The sequence below is a fragment of the Trichoplusia ni genome, chromosome 11 (assembly GCF_003590095.1).
Source record: "Trichoplusia ni isolate ovarian cell line Hi5 chromosome 11, tn1, whole genome shotgun sequence".
NCBI classification, from domain to species: domain Eukaryota; kingdom Metazoa; phylum Arthropoda; class Insecta; order Lepidoptera; family Noctuidae; genus Trichoplusia; species Trichoplusia ni.
In genome coordinates this window covers 3,154,976-3,182,797 of record NC_039488.1, presented here as the reverse complement: position 1 = coordinate 3,182,797, position 27,822 = coordinate 3,154,976, and the positions used below count along the sequence as shown (strand labels likewise).

Sequence of the window (27,822 nt, the reverse complement as noted above, 5' to 3'; positions counted from 1 at the left end):
AAAAATACATTTTTTTTTCAAGTTTCGCACCAAATTTAGATTTAGATAAAGTGTATATTTTTTGTTGTGTTTCAGGTATCGGAGACTGGCCCTCTGTTCCGGGTGACGGGTGCGGCGGCTCCAGCGGCGGGCGGCAAGAACGAGCTGGTGGCGCGGGGCGGCAGCGGCGGCGCACTCGCCTTGTCTCGGGCGCCGGTGGGTGGCAGCGCTAGCCCCGCGCCTGCGCCGCTGCCCCAGCCGGCGCCGTCGCCCGCGCCCGCCGCTCTGCCTCCGCCGGCGTTGCCCCCGCCGCCCTTCCGCGCCGACACACCTCATCGGCCCAACGGCGCGCACATTCCTGCTCTCGATGGACATGCCGCTACACAGATCCCAGCGCGACCCGTGGGCGCCGCCGGGCCTGACACGCCCGAGCGCCCGGCCAGCAACAGCAAGTTGCAACCGGGCGCGCGGGCCTCCGCCGATAGTCCGACCCCTGCTCCGCCTGCTCCTCCCGCACCCTCTCCGCTCTTCCCCTCACATACCGCCTACCAATCTCAATCCCAATCACATGCTGCTGCTGCGTTGCCAGATTACCGGCATACGAACCACGAAACGCGAACCGAACCGGCGGACCAACCTCCTGCGCCTTTGGACCTTCACACACATCACACAGCGCACCACCCAGCCCGGCCGCCACACATAGCTCCCAGCCCGGTGCAACCGCCTCACCCTAGTCTCCAGAGCCGCGTGCCGCATTCGCAAGCGCACCCTGTAATGCCTGGCCACGACGTTCGGAATCCCCCGGTCGCAGCACAGACACATCCCTCCGTTCCTACCTCGTTTTCGAACCGCGTCAATGGTGTACCGCAAAGCGTGACCCCTCATTCGACGCCGTCTTCAATTCCGAGCTGTCTTCCGAGTCAAACTCTAACTGGGCGGTCGATTTCACCGGCCGCGCCGACCTCTCGCCCCTACTCTACCCCGTCGATCGGGTCTAGTCATGTAAACTCCAGTATAAGTTCCAGTATTCATGGTCATTCAATACCTTACCAGAGTCAATCGAGTTTACAGAAACATTCCGTTCAAACTGTATACCCGAATCGACCACATCTTACACCATTTAGCATATCCAACCACATTTCATCAAGCCATGTTCAGTCTTCTACTGCAAATCAACCTCCAGTCCTTCATATGAGCCATCCAGTTAACAGTCATTCCGTAACGAGTCTCTCAAGTCACCTTCCCAGTTCCTTACCGACAACCATGTCTACGCCAAATCACATTGGTCCTCCGGCATCTTTACCTTCTATAACAAATACCACAATGTCTTCTTTCACCCCAAGCCTTAAATCACACCCGGGTGTTAATATACCACAGCAGCCCACATCGGTGGCTACGCCTGTGTCTTCTCATATGCCAAGTAATCACGTAGATTCATTACCGACATCGAGTAGTACACCCACAAACGTTACACCAGTGTCTATGAGTAATAGTCTCATTAGCAGCCACCATACTACTCCCGCCGTGGTGGATACAAGGTTACCGCCGATATCATCCAGCGACTTACCTGCACGTACTGAGAGTCCCATTGTGTCGTCGACCCTGGCTTCCAACGGCTACCCGCCACCAGCTGTGTATTCTGGTTCCTCATACCCTCCGCTCTATGCACCTTATGCCACTACACTACAACACAGTCCTTACCTACCACCGGCTGCAGCCTCTCCGCGGAACTCTGCCGATACGGTAGGTTTCTATATCATATCTTTATAATATAATCTTCATTATTATGTACATGTAGGTACTTGTAAATTCATTGGCTAATTAAAATTACAAAATTAAATTTATGTGATATATGTTCACAGAGAACGAGTTTGTCAGCATCACCACTAGTTGCACCTAAAACACCTAAGGGTGTCCGGCCTCACACGCCGGGCTCGACAGGCGCTGCCGGGGCTGCGATCTCCTACTCCCCGCACGGACATAGTCCAAACAGGGAGCGAGAAAGTTTCAGGTGCGCATGCCTCAATTGTATTAATTTAGTAAACTTCTGTATTTTATTATAGTATCATCTTAAATTGGCATTGATTTTAAGTTCGAATCCTAACTATATTTATGTATGATGCAGTTGGATACCCCTGGCTTGTATTGATTTAAAGCAGGGATGTTACGGAGGTTCGGTTCCGATTCCGAAAAGTCGGAACTTCCGATTGTTTTTACACTTCCGATTTCGGTTTCGGTTCCGAAACTTTTAAATCGGAGGTTATATCGGAGGTCGACGCACAGCGGTGCGGGCGGCGCGTGGCCACAGTCACGAACGCACGAACTTGTTTATACTGGTCGCGCGGGGGATGACCCGCTCCACGTAGTTTTGTCAATTACTCTATCAATGAAGTGGTAAAGGAAAAGCTTGAATCTACCTTGATAAGTTTACATGATGATGGAAATAAATCTGCACATGATCAAGATAATATTGACGTTCCTGTAGAAAAGCGAGCAAAGTTAGCGTCGCCCATAGCTGGCACATCTAGCAATGTTAAGAACAATGTCCAAAAAATTATATCAAATATATTACTGAGCAGCGATGATGATGATGATAATACTACATCCGAGGAACATGCAGATTTGGACAAATTTCTTATTTGGAAGGCTTTACTTAATGAATACAATAAAGAAAAACATATTTCTATCAGTGATGATCCCTTATTATGGTGGAAAGTAAATACAAAATTCAGACCCCTGGACTCGATTGCCCGCCAGTATTTGTCGTGTCCACCAAGCTCGGTAGCGAGTGAACAACTTTTTAGTGGTGCTGGCCTAATCTACGATCCATTAAGGAATAGATTGGAAGGAGGTAAAGCTGCAAAGCTTTTATTCATTAAATATAATTTGCTTCTTCTGGAGTCACTGTTTTGATTTAATTTACTTCTACTAAGTACATCATTTAATTTAAACAAAAACTAGTTTGTTTTTTCTTTCAACACCTAGGTAGGTGTATTGTTTTTAATTTTATATTAAAAAGCTGATTAATAATATTGTATTATTTTATTGGACCTGGGGCTGGGATCAAATCGAATTCAAATTTGTTCAGTTGTTCTAGTCTAGGTTAGGTAGGTAGGTTCTAGCATTTCTCGTTTGTCAGTTTTTCAATTTTGATCTAATGCGATTCTGTTCAAGAGACATCATTTATTTATCACATATTTCTTCAGCCTCCGCCTCCGATTCCGATTCCGGTTCCGATTCCTGTTCCGATTAACCAAATTTAAAAACTCCGATTCCGACTTCGGTTCCGATATCATCACTTCCGTAACATCTCTAATTTAAAGGCTTAGTGCGAGGAAATATAAAGTGAGGATCGCTGTCCATGTCTTGACAGTGAGCTGTAAGTATTTACAATAAGTTAGTAAGAAAGAATACGTTTTGACACGACGCTTTAATTGATTTCAGCAGCAACATCAGCAGCCTGTCGCGCAGTACGCCCGTGGCGGGAGCGTCGCTGGCGCCGGCGCTGGCGGCCCCACTGCCGGCGCCGCTCGCCGCTCCTATACCGGCGCCCATACCGGTGAGACTTACTCAATGCTCAATACTTTATTGCTTCCATAATGTAGTTACAGGTGGTAATTTTAGGTACAATGATCAATTATGGACCCCGTAGGTCACAGCATTATGGTAGGAGAGAGGAAGAGCTCTGTTTTATACTTACTTTCCACATTAATTTCTTTTTGAAGTCATCTACTTGTAATACAAGGGAAAATAAGTAGAAAGGACTGTAAATTTGTAACACCAACGGGATCCTTATTGCCTGATAATCTAATAATAAATCTTCTGCGGTTGAGTTCTAATGAAGAGTTTAAGCATTTTCTGCACGGATAGCCGAGTGGTTGAGGTCACCACACCAAACCCACTGTGCGCGACGTGGCGCAGGTTCGATCCCCGCGTAGGACAAGCATTTGCGTTATCCACGCTTGCTTGTTCTGAGTCAGGGTGTCATTGTGCATGTGAATTGTATGTTTGTAAAACACCCCGCGACACAAGGATTAAATTCCTTTTTTTAGTCGTTTTAAAAAAAATTATTAAATGAATAGTTCTATTTATTGGAAATCCTCAATGATGTTCTGGATGCTTGTGATGATGCTGAGCCTGTGTGTTGTGGCAGGGCGGGCTGGCGCTGCCGCTGGCGGCCCCCACGGCCACGCCGGCGGCGCCGGGCGCGCCTCACCTGGCGCACTCGCTGGCGCCCGTGCCCACCGTGCCCAGCATCAGCTCCAGCGCCAAGCCGCCCGCGCACTGGGGCGTCACGTTAGTATACTACACACACTCACTATACATTCCAATCAAGAAATACTCAAACTGTAAACTATCACAAACGGTAGAAATACAAAAACTTATTGACCTTCTTTACTTTCTGAACAATGTTATGTTTGCAATACAATACATTTTTATTAAATTTATAATGATTGTTCTTACGTGTGTTATCTATATTTCAGCAGGACAGCGGGTGCAGAGCGTCCGTCAGGGTTCGCGCCCGCCCCTCCTTTGTTTGGTGCGCCACTTGCGCCACCTAATCCGAACCCATTCTCGGCGGAGTCACTCTTCCAAAGCAGTAAGTTTATTGTTATCTATGATTACCTGTGATCCGTACTTTCATTCGCTGCTTAGTTTGTTGCCTACTGTTTGCAATATCTAAAATCATAATTTGTGATAATTTACTATTTACCTTGTAAACTTAATAGTCTGTTCAGTAAGCTTTTCATGAAAGAGAAAAAACTATCTATTGGTTTAAAATCACTATCGTTTTATTAATCGATTTTTTAAAATATTATTAAAATCATAGTAGATAGAGACAACAGCTGTCAACAGGGTTGAGTGTAAACTGTGTGATGTACATTGCAGGCCCGGGCGCGGACCTGCTGCGGCGCGAGCTGGACAACCGGTTCCTGGCGGCGGCGGGCGCCGTGTCGGCCGTGCGCACCGAGATGCACCACCACCAGCACCAGCACCAGCACACGCACGTGCACCAGCACCCGCCGCAGCACGCGCCGCACGCGCCGCACGCGCCGCACGCCCCGCACGCGCCGCACGCGCCGCACCCGCCGCACCCGCACCAGCTGCTCGTGCCGCACGCGCCGCTCGTACGTATTACAACACATACTATCTGTGCTACACCTAAACATAACAACTGAATTCTCTTTACTGCTCCCCATGTAGCATACAAGATTTAACGTATTTTTATTCTACCCTTGACTGCAATCATACAAATGTTCAAACTTATGAAATCATAAGGAATATGCAATGAAATCCGAAAGTATAACATTATCTTGTTTTTTTTTTCAGTTCAAAGATGTGGGGAAAATGTCATCATTATATCGCACTGGGCTCAGTCTGGGCTACCCGTACTCTTCCAGTCTGCTGCACCCTACCGGCCCCTACGTGCCTCCTGCGCCGCTTACTACGTACGCTCCTAAGGTAAATCCTATACATCTATAATAATGACTCCTTTTTTTGATAAAATAAAATTGTTGAATAATTTTGGTCCCAAATTGATGTAACTACAAAAATATGATTTAACTTAATGCATGTATAAAATAAAAAGTTATTAACGATTTTCTTAGATTAACTGACTACACAGTAATCCTTAGACTACTATACTATCAAATCTGTAACTAACCTTCAAAATATTGATAAATTTCTTTCTTGTTCATGTCACAATAATAAAAGGATTAACTTTAAACAGTGTGAATTGGGATGTTTGTATAATTATATAAGATATTTTGTTTTTCTGTTAATTTCTTTTTCGGTTTTTAAGTTTTATTTTTAAAAAAGTCCTTATTAAACTTTGTCTTTAATAAATTTCTATTTAATATCCCTGTTTATTCTGTTTGTCCTAAAACTAGCTTGTGCTTATTTTATATTTTTAATTTGCTCCAATCATTAACCCTGCATCGCATAATGTTAACAGCCCGTAGTGTCAGCCGCAAGTGACTCCGCCTCTAAACCACCAACACGTCCCGCTGTCGCGGTAGGTTTCCTTCTTAGCACTTCATTATATTTCATGCATGACTGTTTGATCTATTGAACTCGACCTGCTTTATCGCTGGAAGAGTACTTACTATACAACAACATTCTACAACGTTATACTTTTCTTCAACCAGAAAACCGGAAAATGGAATGCGATGCACGTGAGGATCGCCTGGGAAATATACAACCACCAACAAAAAGAGAAGACCGGCGGCGGCACGTTGGCGGCCGGCGGCGACAAGGACAAGATCCGCGGCTTCCCCGCCGCCGCGCCGCCGCCGGCCGCCTACCGCTCGCCCTACGAGCTGCCGCCCGCGCCCTACCTGGCGCACCACCCGCACCTAGGTACGCTCCGGCGCTACGAGCCCGGCCTGGCCGCGCCCGCGCCCGCCGCCTCTCACCGAGCTGTGCGCGTTTCAGGCGTGTCGCCCTTCGGCCGCTACGCTCCCGGCGCCTACCCCGGCGCCGCGCCCTTCGGCCTCACCGCCTACGGCCGCGACCTGGCGCTGTCCTCCTCCTACCACGCGCCGCCGCTGGGCGCGCTGCACGACGCCTGGCGGGCCGCGCGCCCGCCCGCGCCGCAGCCCAGCGCCGAGGCCCGCCGCGACCACGAGGAGCGCGAGCGGGCGCGGCGCGAGCGCGACGAGCGCGACCGCCGCGAGCGGGACGAGCGCGAGCGCCGCAAGGCGCGCGAGCAGCGGGACCAGCGCGACCGCGAGCTCGAGCGGGCGCGTGCGCGCTCGCCGCTGCGGAACGGTATGCCCGAAGTAGTCAAGGACGAGCGCAAGGAGCCACCGCGCCACGCGCCGCCGTCGCTGCCGGCCTACCCGCCGCCGCCGCCCTGGGACCCGTACCGCACGTTCGACCCGCTGCAGCACATGCGGTTCGCGCCGCTGGTGGAGGCCGCCATCCGCGCCGAGGAGGACCGCGCCAAGATGCTGAGCGCGTACGCGCACCACCAGCAGCTGAAGTCCAGCCCGCTGCTGCACCGCGGCCTGGCGCCGCACGCGCCGCTGCCGCCGCTGGGCGCGCACCCGCCGCTGGCCCCGCTGGCGCCGCTGGCCCCGCCGCTGGCGCCGCTCGCGCCGCTCGACCTGCTCAAGAAGGAGGAGCCGCGATGATAGCGATGCGGCACAACCGCCGTGTCGCCAACTGTGTACATAGAGTAGCGTAAACGACGTCGCAAGTGAGAGTACGACTAATTTAATGTATATCGTTTCGCATTATCAGTTTAGAGAATTATTTATTGTAACGTCGCTTACTGAAGGACAGTCGTCGGTCCCGCCGGCCGCCAGTCTCGTCGGTGTCGTAGCATTCGGGACAGTGAGGGAGTGGGGAGGGTGATCGCGTAAGCGAGGCGGACATAGCGAATCTGATAGTGTGGTGCGAGCGTGCACGCTATCTCGATATGTGCAATATTGGACGAGAACATTGGGCGCTCGTCGCCGCCGGCCTGTACACTACTGCTTGTTTATTTACATGAAAATATCTATCGAGTTGTTATTGTGACCATTATTAGTTAATTATACATGAAATTGCTGATTATTGTGAAGGATAGGATTATCGGAATCGCTATCGATATAATTATACATATTTATATATACTTATAAATAAACTGTAAATATTAGTATGTAAATTAGCGTTAAAATATAGAATTGGTTTATTTAACGTCATACAAAAGGAAATCCCATAAATTATTATTGCATCGGGAGTTTAATTTACACTTCCGTTAAAAATCTCAATGGTTTTTCAATTGTACCAGTGGAGTTTTATTTATTTATTTTTACTCCTATTAATGAACACAATTTCAGTTATAGCAGTTATTTCATTTAAATGCATTTAAAATATGTGATATTATTGTATTGTGAAATACATTTTGTCTGACTTCAAAGTAGTGTCTATTCTCCAAGTATCTAGATGTTACAGTATTGTCAAATTTGTATTTATCATAGATCATGTTAATATTATCTTCAAATTATATTTGTGGACAAGTGGACTAATCTGATATATATATATTGTTTGTAAACTTATAATGTGTTTGAAAAGTCTTATGTGCCATTAAATCAATATTATCAAGGCATTGAGTCAGACAAAATTGAATTCTAAATCTGTTTTAACAGACAAATCTGGTGGTTTGTGTTCTTAAATCTCAAGAGTGACTCAGAGGTATATTATAGTTTATTCAAAATCATTCTGTATACTAAAAAGTAAATGAAAGCTTGGTGCGATTCAGAAAATACCATTAAAACTTTTGATTTTTATACCAATAAGATTTTTTGTTATCCTTCCTTCCCTCCATCCTTAGGTGCCAACTGAAAAAACGTTTCATGAGGGAAGTTGTAATGATTCCAGTTCAAAAGGAACCTTAGAGGTACCCAAATCACTGCGTTATTTTTGTTTTCGAGTTACAAGACTCATGATTTTTATGAAACACCACAAGAACAATGGTGATGGTGAACTTTATTCCTTAATAATTATTCTCATACTTCCCGCATTCTCGTAAATGTGACGCTGTTAAGTTCCCGATAATTTAATTGTAGAATTGGCCATCTACTATTCTACGTATGCCTGTACGGCGCACCGATTTAAATGATGTAGCTCACTTAATCTGGTCAGGTTTAGATTACATATTTTGTAGCTCATTTTATGAATGACTAGCTGTTGCCCGCGACTTCGTTCCCGTGGGTAGAAGAAGATGTAAGTTATGATTTATACCCCTCCTGTTTTTTTTTCACATTTTCCATTGTATCTTCGCTCCTATTAGTCGCAGCGTGATGGTTTATAGCCTAAAGCCTTCCTCGATTAATTGTCTACTCAACACAAAAAGATTTTTTCAATTTGGACCAGTAGTTCCTGAGATTAGCGCGTTCAAACAAACAAACAAACAAACAAACAAACTCTTCAGGTTTATATATTAGTATAGATGAATTATTTGACATATTAGGACAAAACATAGACCAAGTGCAACCTTAGATAATGAAAGCAGCCTACATAAGAAATTTACACAATCCAAATTTGATTTTACTAGATACCTGTCTAATAATAAATATTCCTACAGAAAGCCTGTTTTTGTTTTTCAGGGGGAGATGTTAGCGGAAATCCATTGTCATCCAAGTCTTGATGGAAATGAAACTGTTTTTTTGCAGATAAGATCTAATCTGATGAGACAGGTTTTGACAAAATTTTGTATTTATTTGACTCATTAATTGGGTTTTATCGGGGGCGACATTGTCTTTTCTTTAGACCTTGGACCGAAACAATCAGCATCTATAAGCTATAAGCTAAGCTAAGCTTAGTGGGTATTAAATAAAACGACTGTTTTTCTTTTTAAGTTTTTTTGTATTGTTTTTGTATAACTTCCATTAAAATGTCGATTTAATAAAATTTGTTCAAAATAACAGCGTCGAATCCTGCAGCACGTCCCTGGTATTTGAGCTGTGTTCATGTGCTAAATGAGGTTTTTAGGACCACAACATGAAGCACGAAAGATTTTTTCCCAGCGGCGACGCATTGCCATTAAAGAGTCATACTAGTTGCACCGACAAAGTAAGTAACTATGAACAGGAGTTTATATTACGTATATCATTTACTACGTATTAGGTAGGACATGGTTGCAGAATGGAGACAAAAGAGGTGAAGGTCAAGAATCAATCAAGAATTGTTTTAAATCGTACATCTAGCAGTGATAATTTCCCTTGTAAGTAGATTAATTTTTGTACCAATAATAATAAAATTACATAATTTATGAAAAGGTAGGTATTTATTAAAACTAGGATAAATGCTTGCACTACAGCATTTATTTACTGCAACTGAGGGATTACTTTACATAAATATAAAATCATTTATAATTGATTGTCTATTTCCTGTACCAGATTTGGATTGTCTTCATTCGTTTTACTTTCTTCTGTAATTGAAGAACTCCATAGAGTAGAGCTTCAGCTGTTGGTGGACATCCAGGAACATAAATATCTACAGGTACAATACGATCACAGCCTCTGTAAATGCAAGGAAAAACATCAAATCAGTCAATAACCAACCTAAAAAGCAGGCAAGCTTTGCATTAAATTTATACAAACTGAAATTCGTCGAATTGTCGTTTAAATGGTTTGTAAAATTGTAATAATGTTTACTAATATTATAAAACTGAATAGATTGTGTTTGCTTAACCGCGCTAATCTCAGGAATTACTGGTCAAATTTCAATGATTCTTTTAATTTTATATAAGAACAATAGGAGCAATGCAACAATGAGAAATGTTACAAAATCGGGGTGATATTGCCACTCTGGTGTATGTGCTGCGTCAACGGTTAAAGTTACGTAAAAGATTGAGAAAGAATAAATTGTATATCACAAAAAGACCAAGAAAAAAAATCCGCGATGGCACATGTTTGTCTATTTAGTTAAAATATATTATGGAACAAAAAAGTTTAACAAAGCTTTTATTTTTGAAGGTTTTTTTTTTATAAAATGTGGCACCATTTCCATCAGAATATTTTGCAATTGACAACATTTGTCTGCAGATGCGCACTGTTTTAACATTACCCCAAGGCAAAATAATTATTGTTGTTGAATGGTAGTAAGGACGGTTGATTGATTTTAAAAATTTCTGCTATATATCTATGTTATAACATAACTAGGCGGATGAAGTTGCATGCAACAGCTAGTTACATTATATTGCATTATGTGCAATAATAATAATTATGTCAAAATTTTAAGTACATTCAAGTTCATTAAAATGTTGGCCATGTCAAGGATTCATATTATTTTGTAAGCTCAATAAATCCAAACAATAGATTCAAAACAGTGATAAAAGTGTTCATATTACTGTATTATTGAATCAAACATTGGCCAGCAATTTCCTGTAAATGTGCATTAATAAACCATTATGAAATAACTAATGCTGCTTAACTCATAAGAGTTTTGCTTAGCTCATAAGTGTTTAAATCTTATGAAGGATTCTATATTTCCTAAAACAAATAATGTTAGTGTTCATGAATTGGGACATAATAAGGTTATAAAAGTAAAATGCAGTCACATTTCGAAGCATTCTGAACTCAAGATAATTATCTCACCTTACTACAGAGTAAGAGTAGTGGTAATAGCCACCACCATTAGCGCAGCTCCCCATAGAAATAACCCATCGAGGGTCAGGCATTTGGTCATACACTTTTCTCAGAGCTGGCGCCATTTTGTTAGTCAATGTACCGGCTACAATCATCACATCAGCTTGACGGGGTGATGCACGGAAGACAACACCATATCTAAACAAAATATGAAAATACAAATAATAATATTGACCAAAGAAATCCTTGTATAAGACATAAACTTCTGCTCATGAAATTTATTGCCTTTGTATAGGTTCGTTTACTTTTCAATGAGAAGGCATAACCTAACCTTTCTAAATAGTTATCAATTTGCTTAAATAAAAATGAATCCTAAATATATGTTATAAAAATATGCCTGGCCTGATAACTAAGTATGTACCATGATACAGGAGAAAAAAAATATTGTTTAGAGCATTTATAATAATTAGCAGACAAATAAATACCTACCTGTCCATGTCATAGCGAGGAGCAGCGATGTGCATCATCTCTACAGCACAACAGGCCAATCCGAAGGTCATGGGCCATATCGAACCCTTCCTACCCCAATTCAGTAAGTCATCAAGCCTGGCCACTGCCATCTCAGCCATGTTACCAGCATCTTGGAACGGTGAGTACGGCCGTTTTTCATTGGGTTTGGGAGCAGGCAAATGGGTTTGACGTATCTGATCGACAGCTGGTGCGAAGGCTCCTTTTTTCACTACAGACAACAGCGTAGAAGGAGCTGTAGCTCCTAAAGCTTTGATTGCCTGCATCTTTTCTGCAAAATATGTAAACACAAGTCACACTACAATTTCACCATAACATAAATAATGTATTTTTCATGGCTTTTGTAAATTATGCACTTACAATAATGACGCATTAATGAACTACGGCTCGAGTATTTATACGTAATTACGCTTACTTCTAAAAAGTCTGAAAATTCTATAAGAGAAGGTGCCAATTTTACGTAATTGACAGACTATTTAAAGAGTAAGCTAAGCAACACTCCCATTTTCAACAAAAACATTGAACAATAATAAAAGCCAATTCAGTGATTTTTGGTATTAAACGAATTTAATGTTGGTTTTAATAGTAAATGAAATAAAGCGATAGAAGAATAAATGATTTTTAAACTGATTAAACTTGTCTGTTCAGTAAAATTACAAGGTTGGTAAGAGTGTTTTGCTACTATTTACAATAATGCCTTGTAAACGTGTTATGTTATGTCAGAACTTTTCCTTTTTTGTGCGCATATTCTAAATAGGTTTAAGAGTTTTACTTTACACTCTGCAGGTCTGAAATCACATTAAATGTTATGAATTTCTACCAGTTTTGTCCATCTAACTCATTTGAAATTTAACATAGTAAAAAATATATATAGACACAGTTACAGTTGCTTTCATAATGCAGAGACCAGTTGATCACCAGTAAATATTTATCATAATAAGTTTGTATTAAATTTAACCTAATATCCTTCATTCAATCGATTCGAAGAATAAAACTGATTTTATTTTTGTTGTAGCATAAATTTTATTTTTAAAACTTTTAAAATTTTTGGGTATCTGGTATTATATCAGATTATAGTAAAAACTATGATATATGCTCACAACAATTTAAAGAAAGAAAGAAACCGCTCAAACAGCTGTAGTGGCTTAGTTCCCCTTGCCTTCCCAAGAGGGGGGGAAAATATAATCTAACAGCTGATCTTGACATATGACGGAACAACAAGATCACTGACTGACAGTTCTGGGGGTTTTATTTGAAAATTTCGTTTTCTCGAAAATCTGTTTTATACTTTTACAGAAATGAGTAATTTTAAAAAGGTGCGTACTTACATCTATTCAAACGTTGTTTCTTAATTGATGGAAACTAAAATTGTAGCATGTCCCGTTTTTTATTTATGTTATTCACAGGGTGATAAAAAATGGTTCAAACCAATGTTTGACTTTGATGATGATAAGCCTACAAGTAAAGTAAATGAAGTGACACAACAAGCAAAAACAATAACTGTGCCAGAACCAACTGAGGTATGTTTACCTAGTCAGCTTAAAGTATGATAAGACAATATAAATAATACGTACAATGTTGTATTCCATTAATTGATTTTCTGCCTTTATCACTCACTACGAAAAGAACACCAACTTACATAGAGATTTATTTCTCTCTACAGGAACCAATCAAAGAGCTAACTACGAAAAATATAATCATCACAGATCATAAACATTGGATGAAATCATTTGAACCTGTAACTGTGGAAGATTTAGCAATTCACAGTAAGAAGATACAAGAAGTAGAGGAATGGGTAAAGACTGTTAGCAATAACAACAATAGTGATATGCTGTTACTGACTGGACCTGTTGGCTGTGGGAAGACAATAACAATTCATGTGTTGGCAGCGAAATATAATATCAGAGTCACTGAGTGGATTACACCAATGGATATAGATATTCCCATGGAAAATGGTAAACCAATTGTAGTAACATTACTTGTAGCTGTTGTTGTAGTAGAAGTGAGAAAACACCAGTGCAATATGGTGCCTTGTATGGTATCTTGCTTGACTGTACTTAAAAAAGGTAAACATTCTTGATCTATCTTTTTATGAAGCTATCAACAATGATACATTTTGTTCACAGGAGAATTTGAATATAAACAAAAACAATCTGCTAAGTTTCTAGACTTCATTCTCAATGCAGCTAATTTTACTTCCCTGCTAGATGATAACAGTAGAAAACTGGTGCTGGTGGAAGATTTTCCGAATACATTCTTGAGGACACCTGCAGAGTTTACAGAAGTACTGCAGTAAGATATTTTGTATTTATTCACAGAAAAATGCTAACTGAATAATCCATACATTGAGTAATATTTTGACTATAAGCCTGAGCCATCCTTTTCCCTATTCTATAGTGAGTGAATAAAGTAATTGTGTTTCAGACAGTACAAGCAAAGGGCTAAGTCACCAATAGTATTTATATGTTCCGAGTCACATACAGACAATAAGAATTCCGCTGCCAACATTTTTACACCAAGTTTAAAGGAGCAATTTAATATCCACCACATCATGTAAGTGCAAAATTTTATGGTAACTTGAACAGCCACAAGTTTTTGTAGATTTTATTAAACTTATATTTTTCTTATTTATTCAATTAAAGATTTAAGATTACTTACTTAATATTTCTTGTATAAGATTGATGTATCAGAATATTAATTACCTGGTCATGTTTTTTACTGATTACTTTTTAGGTTCAATGCAGTTGCGCCAACTAATTTAAAAATGGCGTTAAAAAGAGTTGCTGGTATAATAAACAAGAAGCACACAGCAGTGTACAACCCTCCAACACCTGACCTAATAGAATGTGTGGTCAATTCTTCTGCAGGAGATGTTAGATCAGCAGTATTAAATTTGCATTTTGCTTGCCTAAAAGGTAAAAAAACAATAACCACTAGTTTTATTTTCAAAAAATATCCATTATAGATTATAACTTGATGTTTTTTATATTTTAGGAGGATCGAAACTAAATATGGATACCAGTGTTGTACAAGGCAAGGAATCAAAAAGTAAAACAAGAAAAAAGAAAACATCTAGTAAATTTATGTCATTAGGAAAAGACCAAACAGTGAGCATATTGCATGGAGTTGGTAGGGTACTGAATCCTAAAGGTACATACTATTTTCTAATTTTTCATTTAAAATTAAAATTCAAACATTATACCCTGTAATTATTATTCATTTTGTTTTGTACTAATTTTCCAAATTTATTGTCTTTTTAGTAATAGAAACTGAAACTGGAAATAATAAGTTATCACACTCCCCTGAAGAAATAATTGAACAGTTCATCAGTCAGCCAGTATCATTCGTAAACTTTTTGGAAGAAAATTATTTGCCTCACTTTTCTTGTATAGACCATGTGGATAAAGCAGCTTCTGCCCTCAGTGACGCCGATTTCATGCTTGCGGAATGGCGGGTAAATATTTATTTATTTATTTAAACAACTTACAACTATTATAACAGGACAATACCTAATGCAATAGTCTAGTTACATTATTATTACTTAATACTAATAAACGATAGACCAATTAAGAGTTATTTAACACCTTTCATAATAAATTAACTTATAATCTGAGTAGGTACAGGTCAAATAAGCGAATTTGTGAAATCATTCAGGCTACAGTTAAATATGTCTATCCGTTGTGACAACGCGCAACGTATTAAGCGTAAATATGTCGTTTACTTTTTAAAGATGATATTGATAAATGAATTAATTCTAAGTCATTGAATTCTGTATTTTACAGGAAAAGTTGTGCCAAGAATATGGTTTGTATACTGCAGTAGCCAGTTTAATGCTTGCTAATAAGGCACCAATATCAGCATGGAACCCGGTGAGAGGTCCAAAAAATATGAGAATACAATACCCGTAAGTAGTTACTGGACTTTGGTATTGACAATTAATACAAGCAATGTTCATACCTTTTTGGGATATCTGTAGTTGTGACTGTTGAATGAAATATTTGTTTATTGTTTGTAGGACTATAAGAGAGATACCATTATTAGAAGAAAACCAGTTGTACAAAGGAAAAATTTTAGTGGCTGACTATGAAACATACTGTAAAATAATTGGAAATAAACCTGGAACATAATGTAGTCATATTTTGATTTGCCATAAGAACTACTTTTCTAAATCTAAATAATAAATAAAATGCATGAAGACACTTAAAACAATATTATTATTATTCATAACATAAAATATGGGGATGTGTTATTTTTTCCTACTTGGCATTGGATACAGGATCTTTGGATCTGGGAATAAAAATTAAAATCCAATTACTAATACAGTTTATTATCAGAGTCCCTCAAAATATTACAAATACATTTTTATTACATCAACACTTCACACTGTTTGAGTCATATTGAGATACAGTTTTTGTGCACTGATCACTCACTCAGTTGTTTCCATTTTGCAAGCTTTTATAACAAGAAACATCTTATTGTTATTTTATTTAAATCATAACACAGAGGCACTAATACTTACCTTCCATTGCAATACCTTTAGAATCAATTCTACTAATACTAAGCATGTAGTGGTATCAACACTATCAACCTTAAGATAGGAAGTAGACATACTTACCTAGTCATTTCTGGAACATGTTAATATTGGTGTAATCTTTGATAACTTCTATAAATCAAAGATTTGGGTAAGTGTTAATTGTGCATGTATGTCACGGAGTGTGTGTGCTTGTGTGGGTGTGTGTGAGGAGTTATCGGGAGGAGGAGGAGGAGGACCTGGAGCGGCGGCGGCGCGGGGCAGCGCGCGGCGAGCGAGAGCGCGAGCGGCGTCGCCGCGGCGGGGAGCGCCGGCGAGGCATCGGGCTGCGGCGCCTGTAGCTGCCAAACGTTACAACTGATATAATTCAACTCACCTAATATACAAGTAACATCACCTTGAAGTAAACAATTGAACAACTTTTCTACTCATATAGTGTAAAGCAGTGGTAAGTAAACTGCAAAACTAACCGAGGTGGAGAGTGTCGTCGGGGCGGGGCGTGCCTGGGCGGCGGCGGTCGCGGCGACGGCCGGCGCGGACGCGAAGGCACCAACACCGGGGCCGCCGTAATTTCCTGACCGTCGATCTGACCTGTAATGCAATGTGTCATATAATTACCTCAAGTTTTGACAACATACAGAGCAATTTAAGTGTGTAAAAGGTATAGTTACCTCCATCCATATGCTTCATAGCATTCTCAGCTTCATCAGCATTACTGAACTCGACATACGCATATCCTCGTCCATTATGAGGATGTAATCTATCCATTGGAAACTCAACTGCTTTAACAGTACCATATGTGGAGAATATCTCATGGATATGATCTCTGTTCACATTTAATGTCAAACGCCCAATATGAATCCTTGTTGGTCGAGGTGGCGGGGAACGCTCACGCTTTTTGCGACCAGGTGACCTGAGGAGAAACACAGATTTTATTAGCAATGATAGAGTATGACAGAAATTTCATGATTTATAATAATTTGACTCCTTAGTTTTACCTATCATGCTTTTCCTTGCTCTTTCCCTTGTCATTTGCTGAAGGTGCGGCCAACTTTTTCTTGTCAGTGAGGGGAGACCTGTCTCTTACTTTATCTCTGTCAGGCTCACGGCGATCCTTTACAGGACTCTTGTTAGGTGAAATCCTAAACAAGGAAAATAAAATATTTTTATCTCAATATAATGCAACATGCTTAGGTAAGGTATTTGTCAGGCTTTACGTGGTTTCAGTTCATGATAGGCATTTTTTTATTATTATTTCTTTTTTTACATTTGTATAGACTTGCAGAAATAGTTTATACTGATATAAGTACATAAGCCCTTTGCATATTGTAAATTGTACTGATAGCAAAGGAGATTTACACATACTTCTTTTTTGGTCTGGAGCGGTCATTGTTACTACTGCTGCTGCTGGAGGAGCTGGACGAGGAAGATGACCGAGAAGAGCTTCCAGAACTGCTTGAAGATGACCGAGATGAAGAACGGGATGAACTGCTCTCTGATGAACTGTTAAAAAAAGACAGAGTTTTTAAATATCAAAGGAATAAACAACTACTTGTATGAGTGATTTACAGTAACTTTAATTTTTTTTAATTATTATTTTGATCATACGTGGTGTAAACATAATTAGAATTAAAGCATAGCCAGTACTTCTATGTTTTACAAAATACAAACATCAGTTCGTACTACGATAATTAAGATCGACAGAAACGATCATAACCTAAATTACTTCACAAAACAATAACCTGATGTTATCAAGTACTTTAATTATATTATTGCAGTTATTTACCTGCCGCTACTGTCGCTGCTGCTAGATCCTGAATCACCTTTCTTTTTTTTATTTTCCTTTGGTTTCTTTTTCTCCTTTTCGGAAGCCGCCGATGGCGACTTTGGTCTAGCCCTGAAACCATAACATCACATTATTAACAAACGAATAACTAATGGTATGAGGTAACGTTGTTCTTGTTCGTTAATAATACGTACATTTCACAACAAAGTATAAGCTAGATTAAAATAAACTAAATCACTGATGTTTCTGTTTTTCCCAAGCGTCGCCCGCCGTGATCCGTGATGTGTTGACTTTTTTGACGTATTTATTCTCTCTGGTCGATTTCTTTGCTTTGACACAATGTATTATGGAAAACAAACATGAAAGCGAAATTCATAATTTTGACTGAATAACTATGTTGTGTATGTACTACCATAATAAGCTCTTTTATTCTAAGACTAAAAGTAAAAACAATAAATATTTAGGTTTGATGGAAATTACTAGCATGTTTGTAATGTGAGTCAGGTGTAATCGTAATATGGCTGTTTTTAAATTAATAATGAAAAAGAACAGTTAACATTTAGGAAAGTTACATATAAATAAGAGTACTTTACCAAAAAACTTTTGAAGTCGTCATTTTGTCTTTTTTATTCCTTTAACTTCGTTTTAATGTTTACAACTTGCCGTTCGAATAGCTTCGTGACAATTTTGAGAGTCTGAACTATTATAAGGCCTTCACTGGTTAACAGCGTATGATTGCGTTATAAAGGTATTTCCTAACAGTTATTTTAGATTACTTACGTTATTGTAGTTGTAAGAATAATAAAAGAAAAGATCTGGAGCCATGTAGTTAACTTTTTTTCGGGGATACGCAATGATATATAATATGTATACTTAAAGATGCTCAGTTTCATTTCTCCTTTACTGTTTCGGCTTCATACAAAGAAAAAATGAAAGTTACTGTTGTATCTCTACTTCAAATTTCTATCCTTATTCTCTTCTATGAGTTTTAGCAGATAAAACTGCTTTGGAAGTAAATATAATCTCGATTGACTGCGTCCTCCAATCACTCTTTGAATGCTAGTAGCAGTTAAGTGACCGAAATGATTAGCTATTGGTCCCACGCTGGGCGACAAGGCCCGCACATTAGCGCAATGGGAAGCCCGTGTTGCATTTACGAGCATTGGCCCACCCCCGCCTTGTGACCTCTTCAGGCTCCATTACATTCGCTTCAAACACGATAAATAAATGAAAATAGAATAAAATGATGCTAACCTTGACCTAAATATAGTACCTACTTAGCATACTCAAATATAAATGGAGTATGTAAATATAGTATCAAAGTTGAAACGAGTGTTTTTTTCTGCTTCTCATATTTTTTGAAAAGCTCGTAAGCAGTATCCTGCAATCTGCAACTGTCTACAATCTCATGTTACGTTTAGGTAATAACACTTACTACTATTTTCTTCTAAATGCTACAAATTGGAAATTCCTTACCTAATTTCGCTTAGTGCCTTACAGCTAATAACCATACCTACATGTGTGCCGGTACTAAAATAATTAAGTACTTTGTTCGTACTATTAGCAAGGTAGTTAGCAGTGCCGAAGTTGCGAACAATGTGGACAGATTATTCAACCGACTGCAAAAATGAGGAGATTCTTCATCTGTCGGCTTTTTTACCTCAGAACTTCAGATTAGATGAACTGGACTACATTGAACGCGAAATGGCTGTCATTTAGCCTCATCAAAACTTCATCGAGCTACGCTCACATTTTTTTAAATTCATTTGTAAGATTTTGTTTAAAAAAAGAAACTATACTATACTGTACTATATTTACACCTCTTCATTTGCACTTAAGCTGATGGCAGTATTATGATTTTCCCCTTTTTTGCCGACGCGTAAGCAGATCAGATTTTACGATCTATATATTTTCTTTTGTTCATATTTATTCTCCATTGTTTTATTCGCTACCTGTCACGTATCTAGGCTACTACGACTACGAGCACGTCAGTGAAACAGGCAACGTTGTAAAAGATTATATTTTTCTCACGATAAACCGAATATTACGGTTATTCTTATCGATTATTTGATGGCGGTACTTTATGGGTTTTAGCTTTGAATATCAATAGGCTACTAGCTAAGTACTACTCAAACATAAGGCTGATGAACGAGTCCATATTCTACGTCAACAAAATTTAAGGATATTTTATTAATATTTAATAAATAGGTTAACCCTTAAAATCAATGATGAATTTTCTGATGTGTGAATGGTAGTTTTTCTCAGGTTTTTCTTTTAATTAACCAATAATTTTAATTACCTTAGCTAATGGTTTAATTATTTTTTTACATTGCCTGTTGCTAACGCAGCTCGTTTAGATCTTAAAGGCAGTTGCTTGCAAATACGGCGAGTAGGTAGTACCACCATTATCCTAAACAAAATCCACTATTGGTTTAGAATACTTATTTCAAGATTTGATGGGCCTACACAGTTGTCCGACTTCAGTCACTTAATGTGTAAAAAAAAACGTATCTTTTATATTTCATGAAGTGTGTATATTGATGTGTGTATATCAAAGCTTATAATACATAATATATAGATAAATAGTACCCAGTAATCCGTGGATTTGATAACAATGTTTTTTCATTACAATTGCCTAGTAGAATACCTTTATGGTACGACTATAATACTTAGTAACTGAAGTGGCCAGATCTAAAGTTTTATGAATATTTTTAATGACTTTCAGTAAGCAACAATGCCGATAAATGTGATTAATTGTTGCTTGTAATGCCAGCAATGTAATTTTTTTCTCAATATGTTTCTCTCAGAGCGTAGGTACATTTTCTGAGCAATGTAAGAAGGTAATATAAATTTAGTCCGATCATAATAACGGTTTATGACGCTTCCTACGTCTTTAGTATGAATGTATTAGCGTAATATCTGTGTATTCTGCAATCACTTGCAAAGGAGAAGTAATGGAGTTAGTGTACCTACAGCAATTGGTATCTATTAAAACGCTCTTTGCCAACTGTGGTAAACTTTTGTGGAACAAGATAAATTGACCAACAAAATAGTTGAAGACAGTCTTGGGACCAATAACAACTAAGTAGAATGGATTGTAATGCAAAAAACTCCACATATTAGCTCTAATACTACTACACAAATAATGAACCCAATTATTAAAATACGTTAATTAAAATAATTATAAGAATATGTATAAAAACGTTGAGTTAAAGCCCGACATGATGTAAGGCCAGAGCATTTCATTATGATGACGAACTTACCGAAATCAAATAACAAAATGCATATTAGCACATGTTTTTAGGATTCCGTACGCAAAATATAAAAACGGAACCCTATTTTAGTAATAGGCTTCTGTGGCCTGTCATTCAAGTTGCGGTTGTGTTGTTATTACGTATACGTAAACAAATCTACTTTACACTCACTTTATTATGTACATCAATTCCTATTGGACACTGAAAAACTGATAGTGAGAACCTCCTTTAAAATATCTATGTTACAATCTGTTTTTTTTATGAAACTATTGGATGTCCTTTCCACTTTTAAATATGTATATTTATTCATATAAAGCCTTTTGTTACGGAAAACTACAAGTGGAATGTAGTAACTATCCGTTAATAGTCACCGTCTCACAAATGCGTTCAACAATATCATAAAAATCAAACGTCGTTGTGTAGGTGCACCCTTTGGGCGGCGTATAAAGGCTCGGACTGCGATTATCGCCCTATATAATCACACGAGCGTTCGCGGTACGCACTGCCTCCGGCCACAACGAAATAAACAAAAAAAAAATTGCAGTCTAAACCATATTAGTGAAAATAAGTAGTGAAAACGTTTAAAATACAACGCGCCTTTTTGGATAATTTGTAAGTTACCTCTTTATTTTTATAGAAATTAATTACAGTATTTTATTATTTGGTTTAGGTACATAGGTAATTAAGTATTTAGTGGTTTTATTCAATATTTTTAAATTCAAATGAATCGTGAATAATTAAATCATTTTTAATAAAACGGTCGTTTGAAGTTCATCTCAAAAATTACATAATTTGATTCATTATAACTTTTCAGTTAAATAGATTTAGATTTTCTAAAGATAAATAGCATTTAATATTCAAATTTTCGACGCCTTTGACAATATTGCATTCATATGTGCAGTTTATAATGAGACAAGTGTATTTAAGATTAACTAATTATTGAACTAGCTACAACAAAATGCAATATAATTAAAGTGAACAAAATGCTATATACTTAACAATTTTCAACCAAATGCTTATAATAGAAAAAAAAACTTTGAAAGTTAAACTAAACAGTGAAGTCAAAATAGCCGAGATGCCGTACAAGTGACTTGGTGTTCGAGTTGAAAAAGTTGCCTGTTTTAGTTTCAAGATCTTCCATCGTTCAGAGTTTGTTATTTTTACTTTTTTATTGTTTTTATAGTATTGCATTTCTTTTTATTTTATTTTTAAATTATTCCCAAATACATATAAAAATAAACTTGAAATGATGATGTAAAACATGTTCAAATTTACAGTCAAATAGGTCAAATTATTAGAGTGACAAAAAAGTCGTGAACGTAGACATACAAACATTCATAAATAGAACAGCTCTGGATTGCCTCTTTACTTGGATCTTTCTTATAAAACAAATAAGAAACTTGTCAACCATTGATCGCTTAAAACCCAAGAGAGCTTACTGTAGCGCCTCCCGAAATTGATTTTGGGTTATCATTTAAGCAACTCAAATTGTTCAGACAAGTAACGTATGTTACAAGTATAACAATAGGTTTAGTGTCTTTGAAAGTATAGAATGTGCTGAAGATGATTTGATACAATGGATAGGATAACTGTAGATTGCCTGCTCCTATTGGAGGTAATTAAAAATTAGACAAAATGCTAAATTGGATATTTTTAAGGGATGCGATTACACCATAACCCGTTAATTTTGGGATTTGACCATGTATTGCCGAAATTTTTACTTTTCTGCTAACAAATACATTATTAGTCCCTTTTCCGAGAGACATGTACTAAATCAAATTAAATAACAAATTCATCCGTTCTTGAGATACTCTCACAAATAAAAATAATATTTTTATACATACATATATTAACATTGTCACCTATCCAGAAGAGTAAACTTGCTTGTTATGTTTGGTTGTGTGTGATGGTCATTCAGCGATGATGGGCAGTTCCATGGTGCTGTTGCTGCTGGCGCTCTCGGGCGCGCTGGCTGCGTCGACGGTACGGCGACAAGTGTACTACGACGACACGGTGAGATTTAGGACTTCTGTACACGGGTTAACACTAATTGCCAATTCTCGATGTTTCGATGACTTTTTCTTTAACGCTACGAGCTAGTTATGAATGTAGAACGTTTCTCGTAATTTTTGGCGACTAAAACCACAGTCTAAAACCGTTGTTTAGTTTCGTTGCTATTCTTTTATATAACGTATTTGTCTTTTCACACATACTCAACATTATTATTGGTATCCAAAGATTTTTGTAGAGAAATGTTCTTTGAAGAGACACCCCATATGTGCCAAATAGTACCAACTTTTAGCATACAGTACTATTACAAATTACTAAAAACTAATCCCTTTTATTTTTTGTTAGGTGGAAGTACCCCATAAGCGAGCCGCGCTGGTGTTGGACCGGCTACTGGTGGCGCTGCAGAGTGCGCTGCGTGAGGACAGCAGCGCGCGGCGATTCAACCGCATCGACTCCAGTGGCCCGAGGACCGCGCCGCTCCGTGTCGAGGAAGACTTCAATGACCTGGTAAACCTTCACTTTTCTTTTCAAACCGTAACTTTTTTTACGAAATTTGCGATCATCTAAGATTGCTTTAAAAAACATTCCACGACTTAGTGCACTCCAAACAAGCGTTAGACAAATAAAATTGCTTTCGAAATTGTAGAGGAACTATACTGATGCGTTTTATATTATTATGTTTTTAACGTGTAAAATGTTGCCGCGTAGGCTCGTAGCTTCCGCGTAGGCACTGCTACGATTCGTAGACGTCAACAATGGTTTCTACGAATTGAAAAGATTTTGTAAATAGTACTGTGCTAGTTTTATAAATGGATTATTTTTTGGATATTAATGAATTTTTAAAACAGGAAAACCTGTTTATGGTTCCTAATATAATCCAAAATGTCAGCTACAATAAAAAGTTATCAAGTCGCGTTTACATTTTTAAGGCCAAATTTAATTAATTTAATATAAACTACTAGAAGCACTACCTATTTTTTGCAGTACATAGCTCAACGTACGCACTTATAACCCTATTTATCCTTATTTTACTTTTCAGGGAGCGCTACATCGTCGTGACGATGGCGTGAACGGTCGAGCGATTCAATGTTACTTCAACCCCGTCACTTGCTTCTAACACAACAGCTAAATGCCAACAATACCACCATCCTTGAAAAATAATATTGTTTTGTTTGGAATAGTAATAATAGTTCATGTTACATACAAATTGATTGTAAGGAAAAATGTGGAAATTATAAGTTTATTGTAACATATCAAAACAGTTCTCGTTGTACGAATTTATTCCCTGTAAATATCCAATAAAATTTTGTTGCACTACCTTTGTTTTTAATCAAATTTTGAATTCTTAGAAATAAGGGGTCGCAGTCAGGGGTATCGGCGTGTGTATGAAGGATTGCAACGCATTGCCATACACCGACACAAAAACGCATATGACGTAGCACGTCGGTTCAGGTTTCGTCAGTAAGAGTCTGACACTACCCATTTCCTCCCCCAAGGGAGTGGGTGTCCATGAGGATTCCACCAAAAAAAAAATGGGTATCGGCGTGTGTATGAATGAAGGATTACAACGTATTGTCATACACCGACACAATGACGATGACGTAGCACGGCGGTTCAGGTTTGTCAGCAAGAGTCTGACACTAACCATTCCCTCCCCCGAGGAAAAAAAGGGGTAGAGGCATAGACCGGCGTCTCGCTTCCACAACTACAATAATCTTACTTAAGAAGGTTTTATTGCCGCTGGATTTCAGTAACCTTTTCTTTATTCAATGGAAAAAATCTTCATAATCGAATTTAAATTTAAATAATTTGCTTTTCACTCAATCTAATTACATATGTTATTATTGTCATTATGTTAACGTTTGTAAAATAACACGAGCGGATTAATTTGTGCCTCGAAACATTCCTAGAATTCAAAGTTTACGAATTCAAGAATAACATATATTAATAATAAATAAAGAACTTGATATAATGAGGTGTTTTGTTAGGAGGGGGTTTAATAAATAATACAATTATGCGTATGTTTTGTTTTTCTTTTAATTCGTAAAATTGATGTTACTGGCGGCTATTATAGGAATTACATAGACGTACTGTAAGCAAGTTCATGAATAACGTGTTGATAGAATTAACCCAAAAATAGAAGGTATTGTATATTTAACGGACTTCCTGACTCGACTGATTACGCCGTCACAATGTTACAGGATCAAATCAGTATGTATTTTCACTGTTACATACACCTTTTTACTTATTTTAAAATAGTTCAGACCAATGGCTAAAGAAAACACTCTGAGATATATCTATATACATATTATTGGACTAAGAAAACTCGCAATATAGGAAGAAACTTCTTTTAAAATTTTAGGAAATATATGTATATGTACAAGCTGATATTCTTATATATAATAACTATCGTGAGACTGATTCATTATTAAATGATGTAACGGTTTACTCACGCGTATTTATCGTGGTAGCCCGACTAGTTTCGGACCCAACCGGAGTCCTTAATCATGACTCATGAGCAGACGCGGCGGGATCGGAAGTTCGACTCGCGACTAGTCGGGCTGCCGCGATAAATATGCGTGAGTAAACCGTTACATCATTAAAATTTAATAAAACTGATATTAATTTTACCTATATAATATTCTAATGTCACGTCTTAGTAAACGAATAGCCAGAAGCTAAATAAGAAGTTAATATTATTTTTTTGTAATATGGAGTTTGTTTGTAATCATCTTTACAATAAAGGTAATATAAAATAAAATAATGTCAAGTCAGTCAGTCAATTCGGAAATTTGTATAGTGTTTTACATGAAACGACAGCCTATCTGACCTCCTCCACCCAGTTATAAAAAGTATTAAAAGCAGACTGAATTTACTGCCGCTCGTAAATATAATAAAGTTACTTAGCACTTAATACTGACGTAAGCTGATCCAGTAAAAGCATACAATATACTTAGCATGAAATAAGCAAGACTAGTTGCCTCGGTAAAACAAGATAATAACTTCTGAATTGTGAAGGACTATGTTGCCTTTACATATTAATCTTTGAACTAGAAATTAAAGAGTGAGAGAGAGACTTCGCCTTAGAACTGATTGATTATTTGGATATTGATTGATATTTTTAATTATTCGATCGTAGGTTCTATCCTCGAGTGGAAAAAGCATTTGCATGATCCACAAACGTTTGTTCCAAATCTCGAGTGTCTTTTGTTGCACTGAATGGAATATTGTGTAAGCTCCCGCGACACAAATACACATTAAATTACTTGCCGCGGGAATCCTTTTTAAAAAAGTTTTAAAGCCCAACAGTTCGGCCTCACCAGCGTCTCAGTTTATGATTAAAGACTCCGGTTGGGTTCAAAACTAGATGGGCGATTAAAATAGATACATAAGAATTAATAAAATAATTAATAGGAGTCATAGACCATAATTAATACATTAACGAAGTGGTTAAATAGACATCTATCGCTGAAACAGATTACTGTTTGTCTGCTCTTCGTCAGTCGGTGAAAAGTTGGAAAGTCGAACAAACCTCCCTCGACGTGTAATATTGTTCCGCTACTAGATGGTGCCACTTGTTACATTACTGGCATTCGATCAAACTGCTTGAAAAAGCGTATTGTAAGTACAGCTTATACGTTTAACTCCTGACAGTATTTTATATGTTCGATTTTTGAATATACAATATTGGGACACAATTTAAGATTTTATTATTTAAGTTTAAAAAATAAGTTTTATACTTATTTTTTATTCATACTTATTTATTTATTAGACTTCCTTCAATATTTAGCGACGGTTGTTAAAAATAAACCAAAAACCTTTGGCTTTATTCTATTTCCATAACAAACTCTGTCCAAATTGGTTCGTCAGTAGGATTCTAAATACAGAACGATTGCGTATGAATAAGCCTTTTAAAATTAGTCGGCATTCAAATATTGTTAAGCATCGTTTATATCATGTGGGTGAGTTTTTTCAAATTATGTTTATTTATTTACTTTATAATTCTAAGACTCCAGTGACAATGAAAAAAAACCGTAACCTGCAGTCTAAAGTGGAACCTTACACTTATGAAATCTGACTGCATCTGCACTGAACTTTTGTGCACGGCGAGTCAGGGGTTCAATCCGCGCGTAGGACAAGCATTTGTGTGATCTGGTTGTACTTGTGTAACTGATTGAATGTGAAACCTAGGCGATACAAAGATAATTTTCTTCTTGACTTGTGCGGGCATCGTTTTTTTAATAAAAAAGATAAGACAAATTCACAGTGTGACTAATGTGTGACTGATGATCACACCGGCGCGTCGCTATATAAAAAGAGGTATTTGTTCCGCAATGGGACATGTATAGGCAGTATTATTACTATCGGTTATCGAGATTTCAAGAACAAATTTTTCACAACAACATAAACAATAGCAAAATTTTAAAATACTTGAACCAATTTCCTTGACAAAAACGGAATTATTGATCAAGTTTAAATTAACCACAGTTACCATTAATTTTCACGAGTTAAACACGTCACACATGTAATCGGGAAATTGTTACGCTCGAGAGGATTTACAAGGTACTCTTACTGTTCGCTAAATATATATTGGAATATCTGTCTATCTCATGTATAATAACACTATATGTGTGTATATCATTGAACTCCTCGTAA

General features: G+C 38.1%; 5 protein-coding genes across 17 annotated transcripts in view; 3 read left to right on the top strand and 2 right to left on the bottom strand.

The window, feature by feature from the left end:
* LOC113498910 (fibrosin-1-like protein) overlaps nt 1-8,261 on the top strand; it is a 46,876-nt gene extending 38,615 nt beyond the window's left edge. For 3 of the 4 annotated variants that reach the window (XM_026879154.1, XM_026879151.1, XM_026879153.1), the window contains 10 exons: nt 76-1,722; nt 1,842-1,990; nt 3,424-3,538; nt 4,133-4,275; nt 4,464-4,579; nt 4,870-5,108; nt 5,311-5,442; nt 5,936-5,995; nt 6,129-6,339; nt 6,415-8,261. In XM_026879154.1, the coding sequence (XP_026734955.1) occupies nt 76-1,722; nt 1,842-1,990; nt 3,424-3,538; nt 4,133-4,275; nt 4,464-4,579; nt 4,870-5,108; nt 5,311-5,442; nt 5,936-5,995; nt 6,129-6,339; nt 6,415-7,115 (3,513 nt within the window). In that variant the 3' untranslated portion in view covers nt 7,116-8,261. The remainder of the gene's footprint in view (nt 1-75; nt 1,723-1,841; nt 1,991-3,423; nt 3,539-4,132; nt 4,276-4,463; nt 4,580-4,869; nt 5,109-5,310; nt 5,443-5,935; nt 5,996-6,128; nt 6,340-6,414) is intronic. The other variant, XM_026879152.1, reaches the window with a different exon arrangement.
* A 1,510-nt stretch (nt 8,262-9,771) lies between these two features.
* Nucleotides 9,772-12,057, bottom strand: LOC113498913 (NADH-quinone oxidoreductase subunit B 2-like). The gene is made up of 4 exons (XM_026879165.1): nt 11,946-12,057; nt 11,547-11,856; nt 11,067-11,255; nt 9,772-9,989 (listed from the first exon to the last, which is right to left on the bottom strand). Exons 2-4 carry the CDS (start codon nt 11,849-11,851, stop codon nt 9,851-9,853), a joined length of 633 nt encoding a protein of 210 aa, XP_026734966.1. The 5' UTR covers nt 11,852-11,856; nt 11,946-12,057; the 3' UTR covers nt 9,772-9,850.
* Nucleotides 12,058-12,291: 234 nt separating this feature from the next.
* LOC113498911 (cell cycle checkpoint protein RAD17) lies at nt 12,292-15,716 on the top strand. Of its 7 annotated transcripts, XM_026879159.1 has the most exons (11): nt 12,303-12,525; nt 12,601-12,901; nt 12,992-13,105; nt 13,249-13,540; nt 13,712-13,877; nt 14,010-14,138; nt 14,319-14,500; nt 14,580-14,735; nt 14,846-15,039; nt 15,368-15,489; nt 15,601-15,716. In XM_026879159.1, the coding sequence occupies exons 2-11, from the start codon at nt 12,884-12,886 to the stop codon at nt 15,710-15,712; spliced, it is 1,485 nt and encodes a 494-aa protein (XP_026734960.1). In that variant the 5' UTR covers nt 12,303-12,525; nt 12,601-12,883; the 3' UTR covers nt 15,713-15,716. The 7 variants fall into 7 exon arrangements, with proteins under 7 accessions (XP_026734957.1, XP_026734962.1, XP_026734963.1 ...); XM_026879156.1 differs by having other exon boundaries at nt 12,292-12,371; nt 12,601-13,105; XM_026879161.1 differs by lacking the exon at nt 12,601-12,901 and having other exon boundaries at nt 12,301-12,371.
* Nucleotides 15,717-15,780: 64 nt separating this feature from the next.
* LOC113498912 (RNA-binding protein with serine-rich domain 1-A-like) lies at nt 15,781-18,205 on the bottom strand. Of its 3 annotated transcripts, XR_003401049.1 has the most exons (8): nt 18,097-18,205; nt 17,903-18,013; nt 17,482-17,619; nt 17,115-17,258; nt 16,788-17,029; nt 16,587-16,707; nt 16,201-16,457; nt 15,781-15,872 (listed from the first exon to the last, which is right to left on the bottom strand). XR_003401049.1 is itself a non-coding variant. In XM_026879163.1 (7 exons), coding segments are annotated over exons 1-7 (885 nt in total). In that variant the 5' UTR covers nt 18,099-18,205; the 3' UTR covers nt 15,892-16,330. The 3 variants fall into 3 exon arrangements, 2 of the variants coding, with proteins under 2 accessions (XP_026734964.1, XP_026734965.1); XM_026879163.1 differs by lacking the exon at nt 15,781-15,872 and having other exon boundaries at nt 15,892-16,457; XM_026879164.1 differs by lacking the exon at nt 15,781-15,872 and having other exon boundaries at nt 15,892-16,451.
* Nucleotides 18,206-21,462: 3,257 nt separating this feature from the next.
* On the top strand, nt 21,463-24,355 carry LOC113498736. Of its 2 annotated transcripts, none has more exons than XM_026878872.1 (4): nt 21,463-21,768; nt 23,088-23,169; nt 23,512-23,673; nt 24,206-24,355. In XM_026878872.1, exons 2-4 carry the CDS (start codon nt 23,092-23,094, stop codon nt 24,281-24,283), a joined length of 318 nt encoding a protein of 105 aa, XP_026734673.1. In that variant the 5' UTR covers nt 21,463-21,768; nt 23,088-23,091; the 3' UTR covers nt 24,284-24,355. The 2 variants fall into 2 exon arrangements, with proteins under 2 accessions (XP_026734673.1, XP_026734672.1); XM_026878871.1 differs by having other exon boundaries at nt 21,465-21,768; nt 23,075-23,169.
* The last annotated feature ends 3,467 nt before the right edge of the window (nt 24,356-27,822 follow it).

Coding starts and splice junctions, on each gene's coding strand:
- LOC113498913 (XM_026879165.1), bottom strand. CDS start 11,851: ATGCAGGCAATCAAAGCTTTAGGAGCTACAGCTCCTTCTACGCTGTTG. Junction 11,256..11,546: donor CCTCGCTATGACATGGACAG/GTAGGTATTTAT, acceptor TATTTTGTTTAG/ATATGGTGTTGTCTTCCGTG. Junction 9,990..11,066: donor TACTCTTACTCTGTAGTAAG/GTGAGATAATTA, acceptor TTGCATTTACAG/AGGCTGTGATCGTATTGTAC.
- LOC113498912 (XM_026879163.1), bottom strand. Junction 16,708..16,787: donor TATGAAGCATATGGATGGAG/GTAACTATACCT, acceptor ATTGCATTACAG/GTCAGATCGACGGTCAGGAA. Junction 16,458..16,586: donor CGACGACACTCTCCACCTCG/GTTAGTTTTGCA, acceptor AACGTTTGGCAG/CTACAGGCGCCGCAGCCCGA.
- LOC113498911 (XM_026879156.1), top strand. CDS start 12,941: ATGGAAACTAAAATTGTAGCATGTCCCGTTTTTTATTTATGTTATTCA. Junction 15,040..15,367: donor TCATGCTTGCGGAATGGCGG/GTAAATATTTAT, acceptor TGTATTTTACAG/GAAAAGTTGTGCCAAGAATA. Junction 15,490..15,600: donor AATATGAGAATACAATACCC/GTAAGTAGTTAC, acceptor TATTGTTTGTAG/GACTATAAGAGAGATACCAT.
- LOC113498736 (XM_026878871.1), top strand. CDS start 23,077: ATGATGGGCAGTTCCATGGTGCTGTTGCTGCTGGCGCTCTCGGGCGCG. Junction 23,170..23,511: donor AAGTGTACTACGACGACACG/GTGAGATTTAGG, acceptor ATTTTTTGTTAG/GTGGAAGTACCCCATAAGCG. Junction 23,674..24,205: donor AGGAAGACTTCAATGACCTG/GTAAACCTTCAC, acceptor TTTACTTTTCAG/GGAGCGCTACATCGTCGTGA.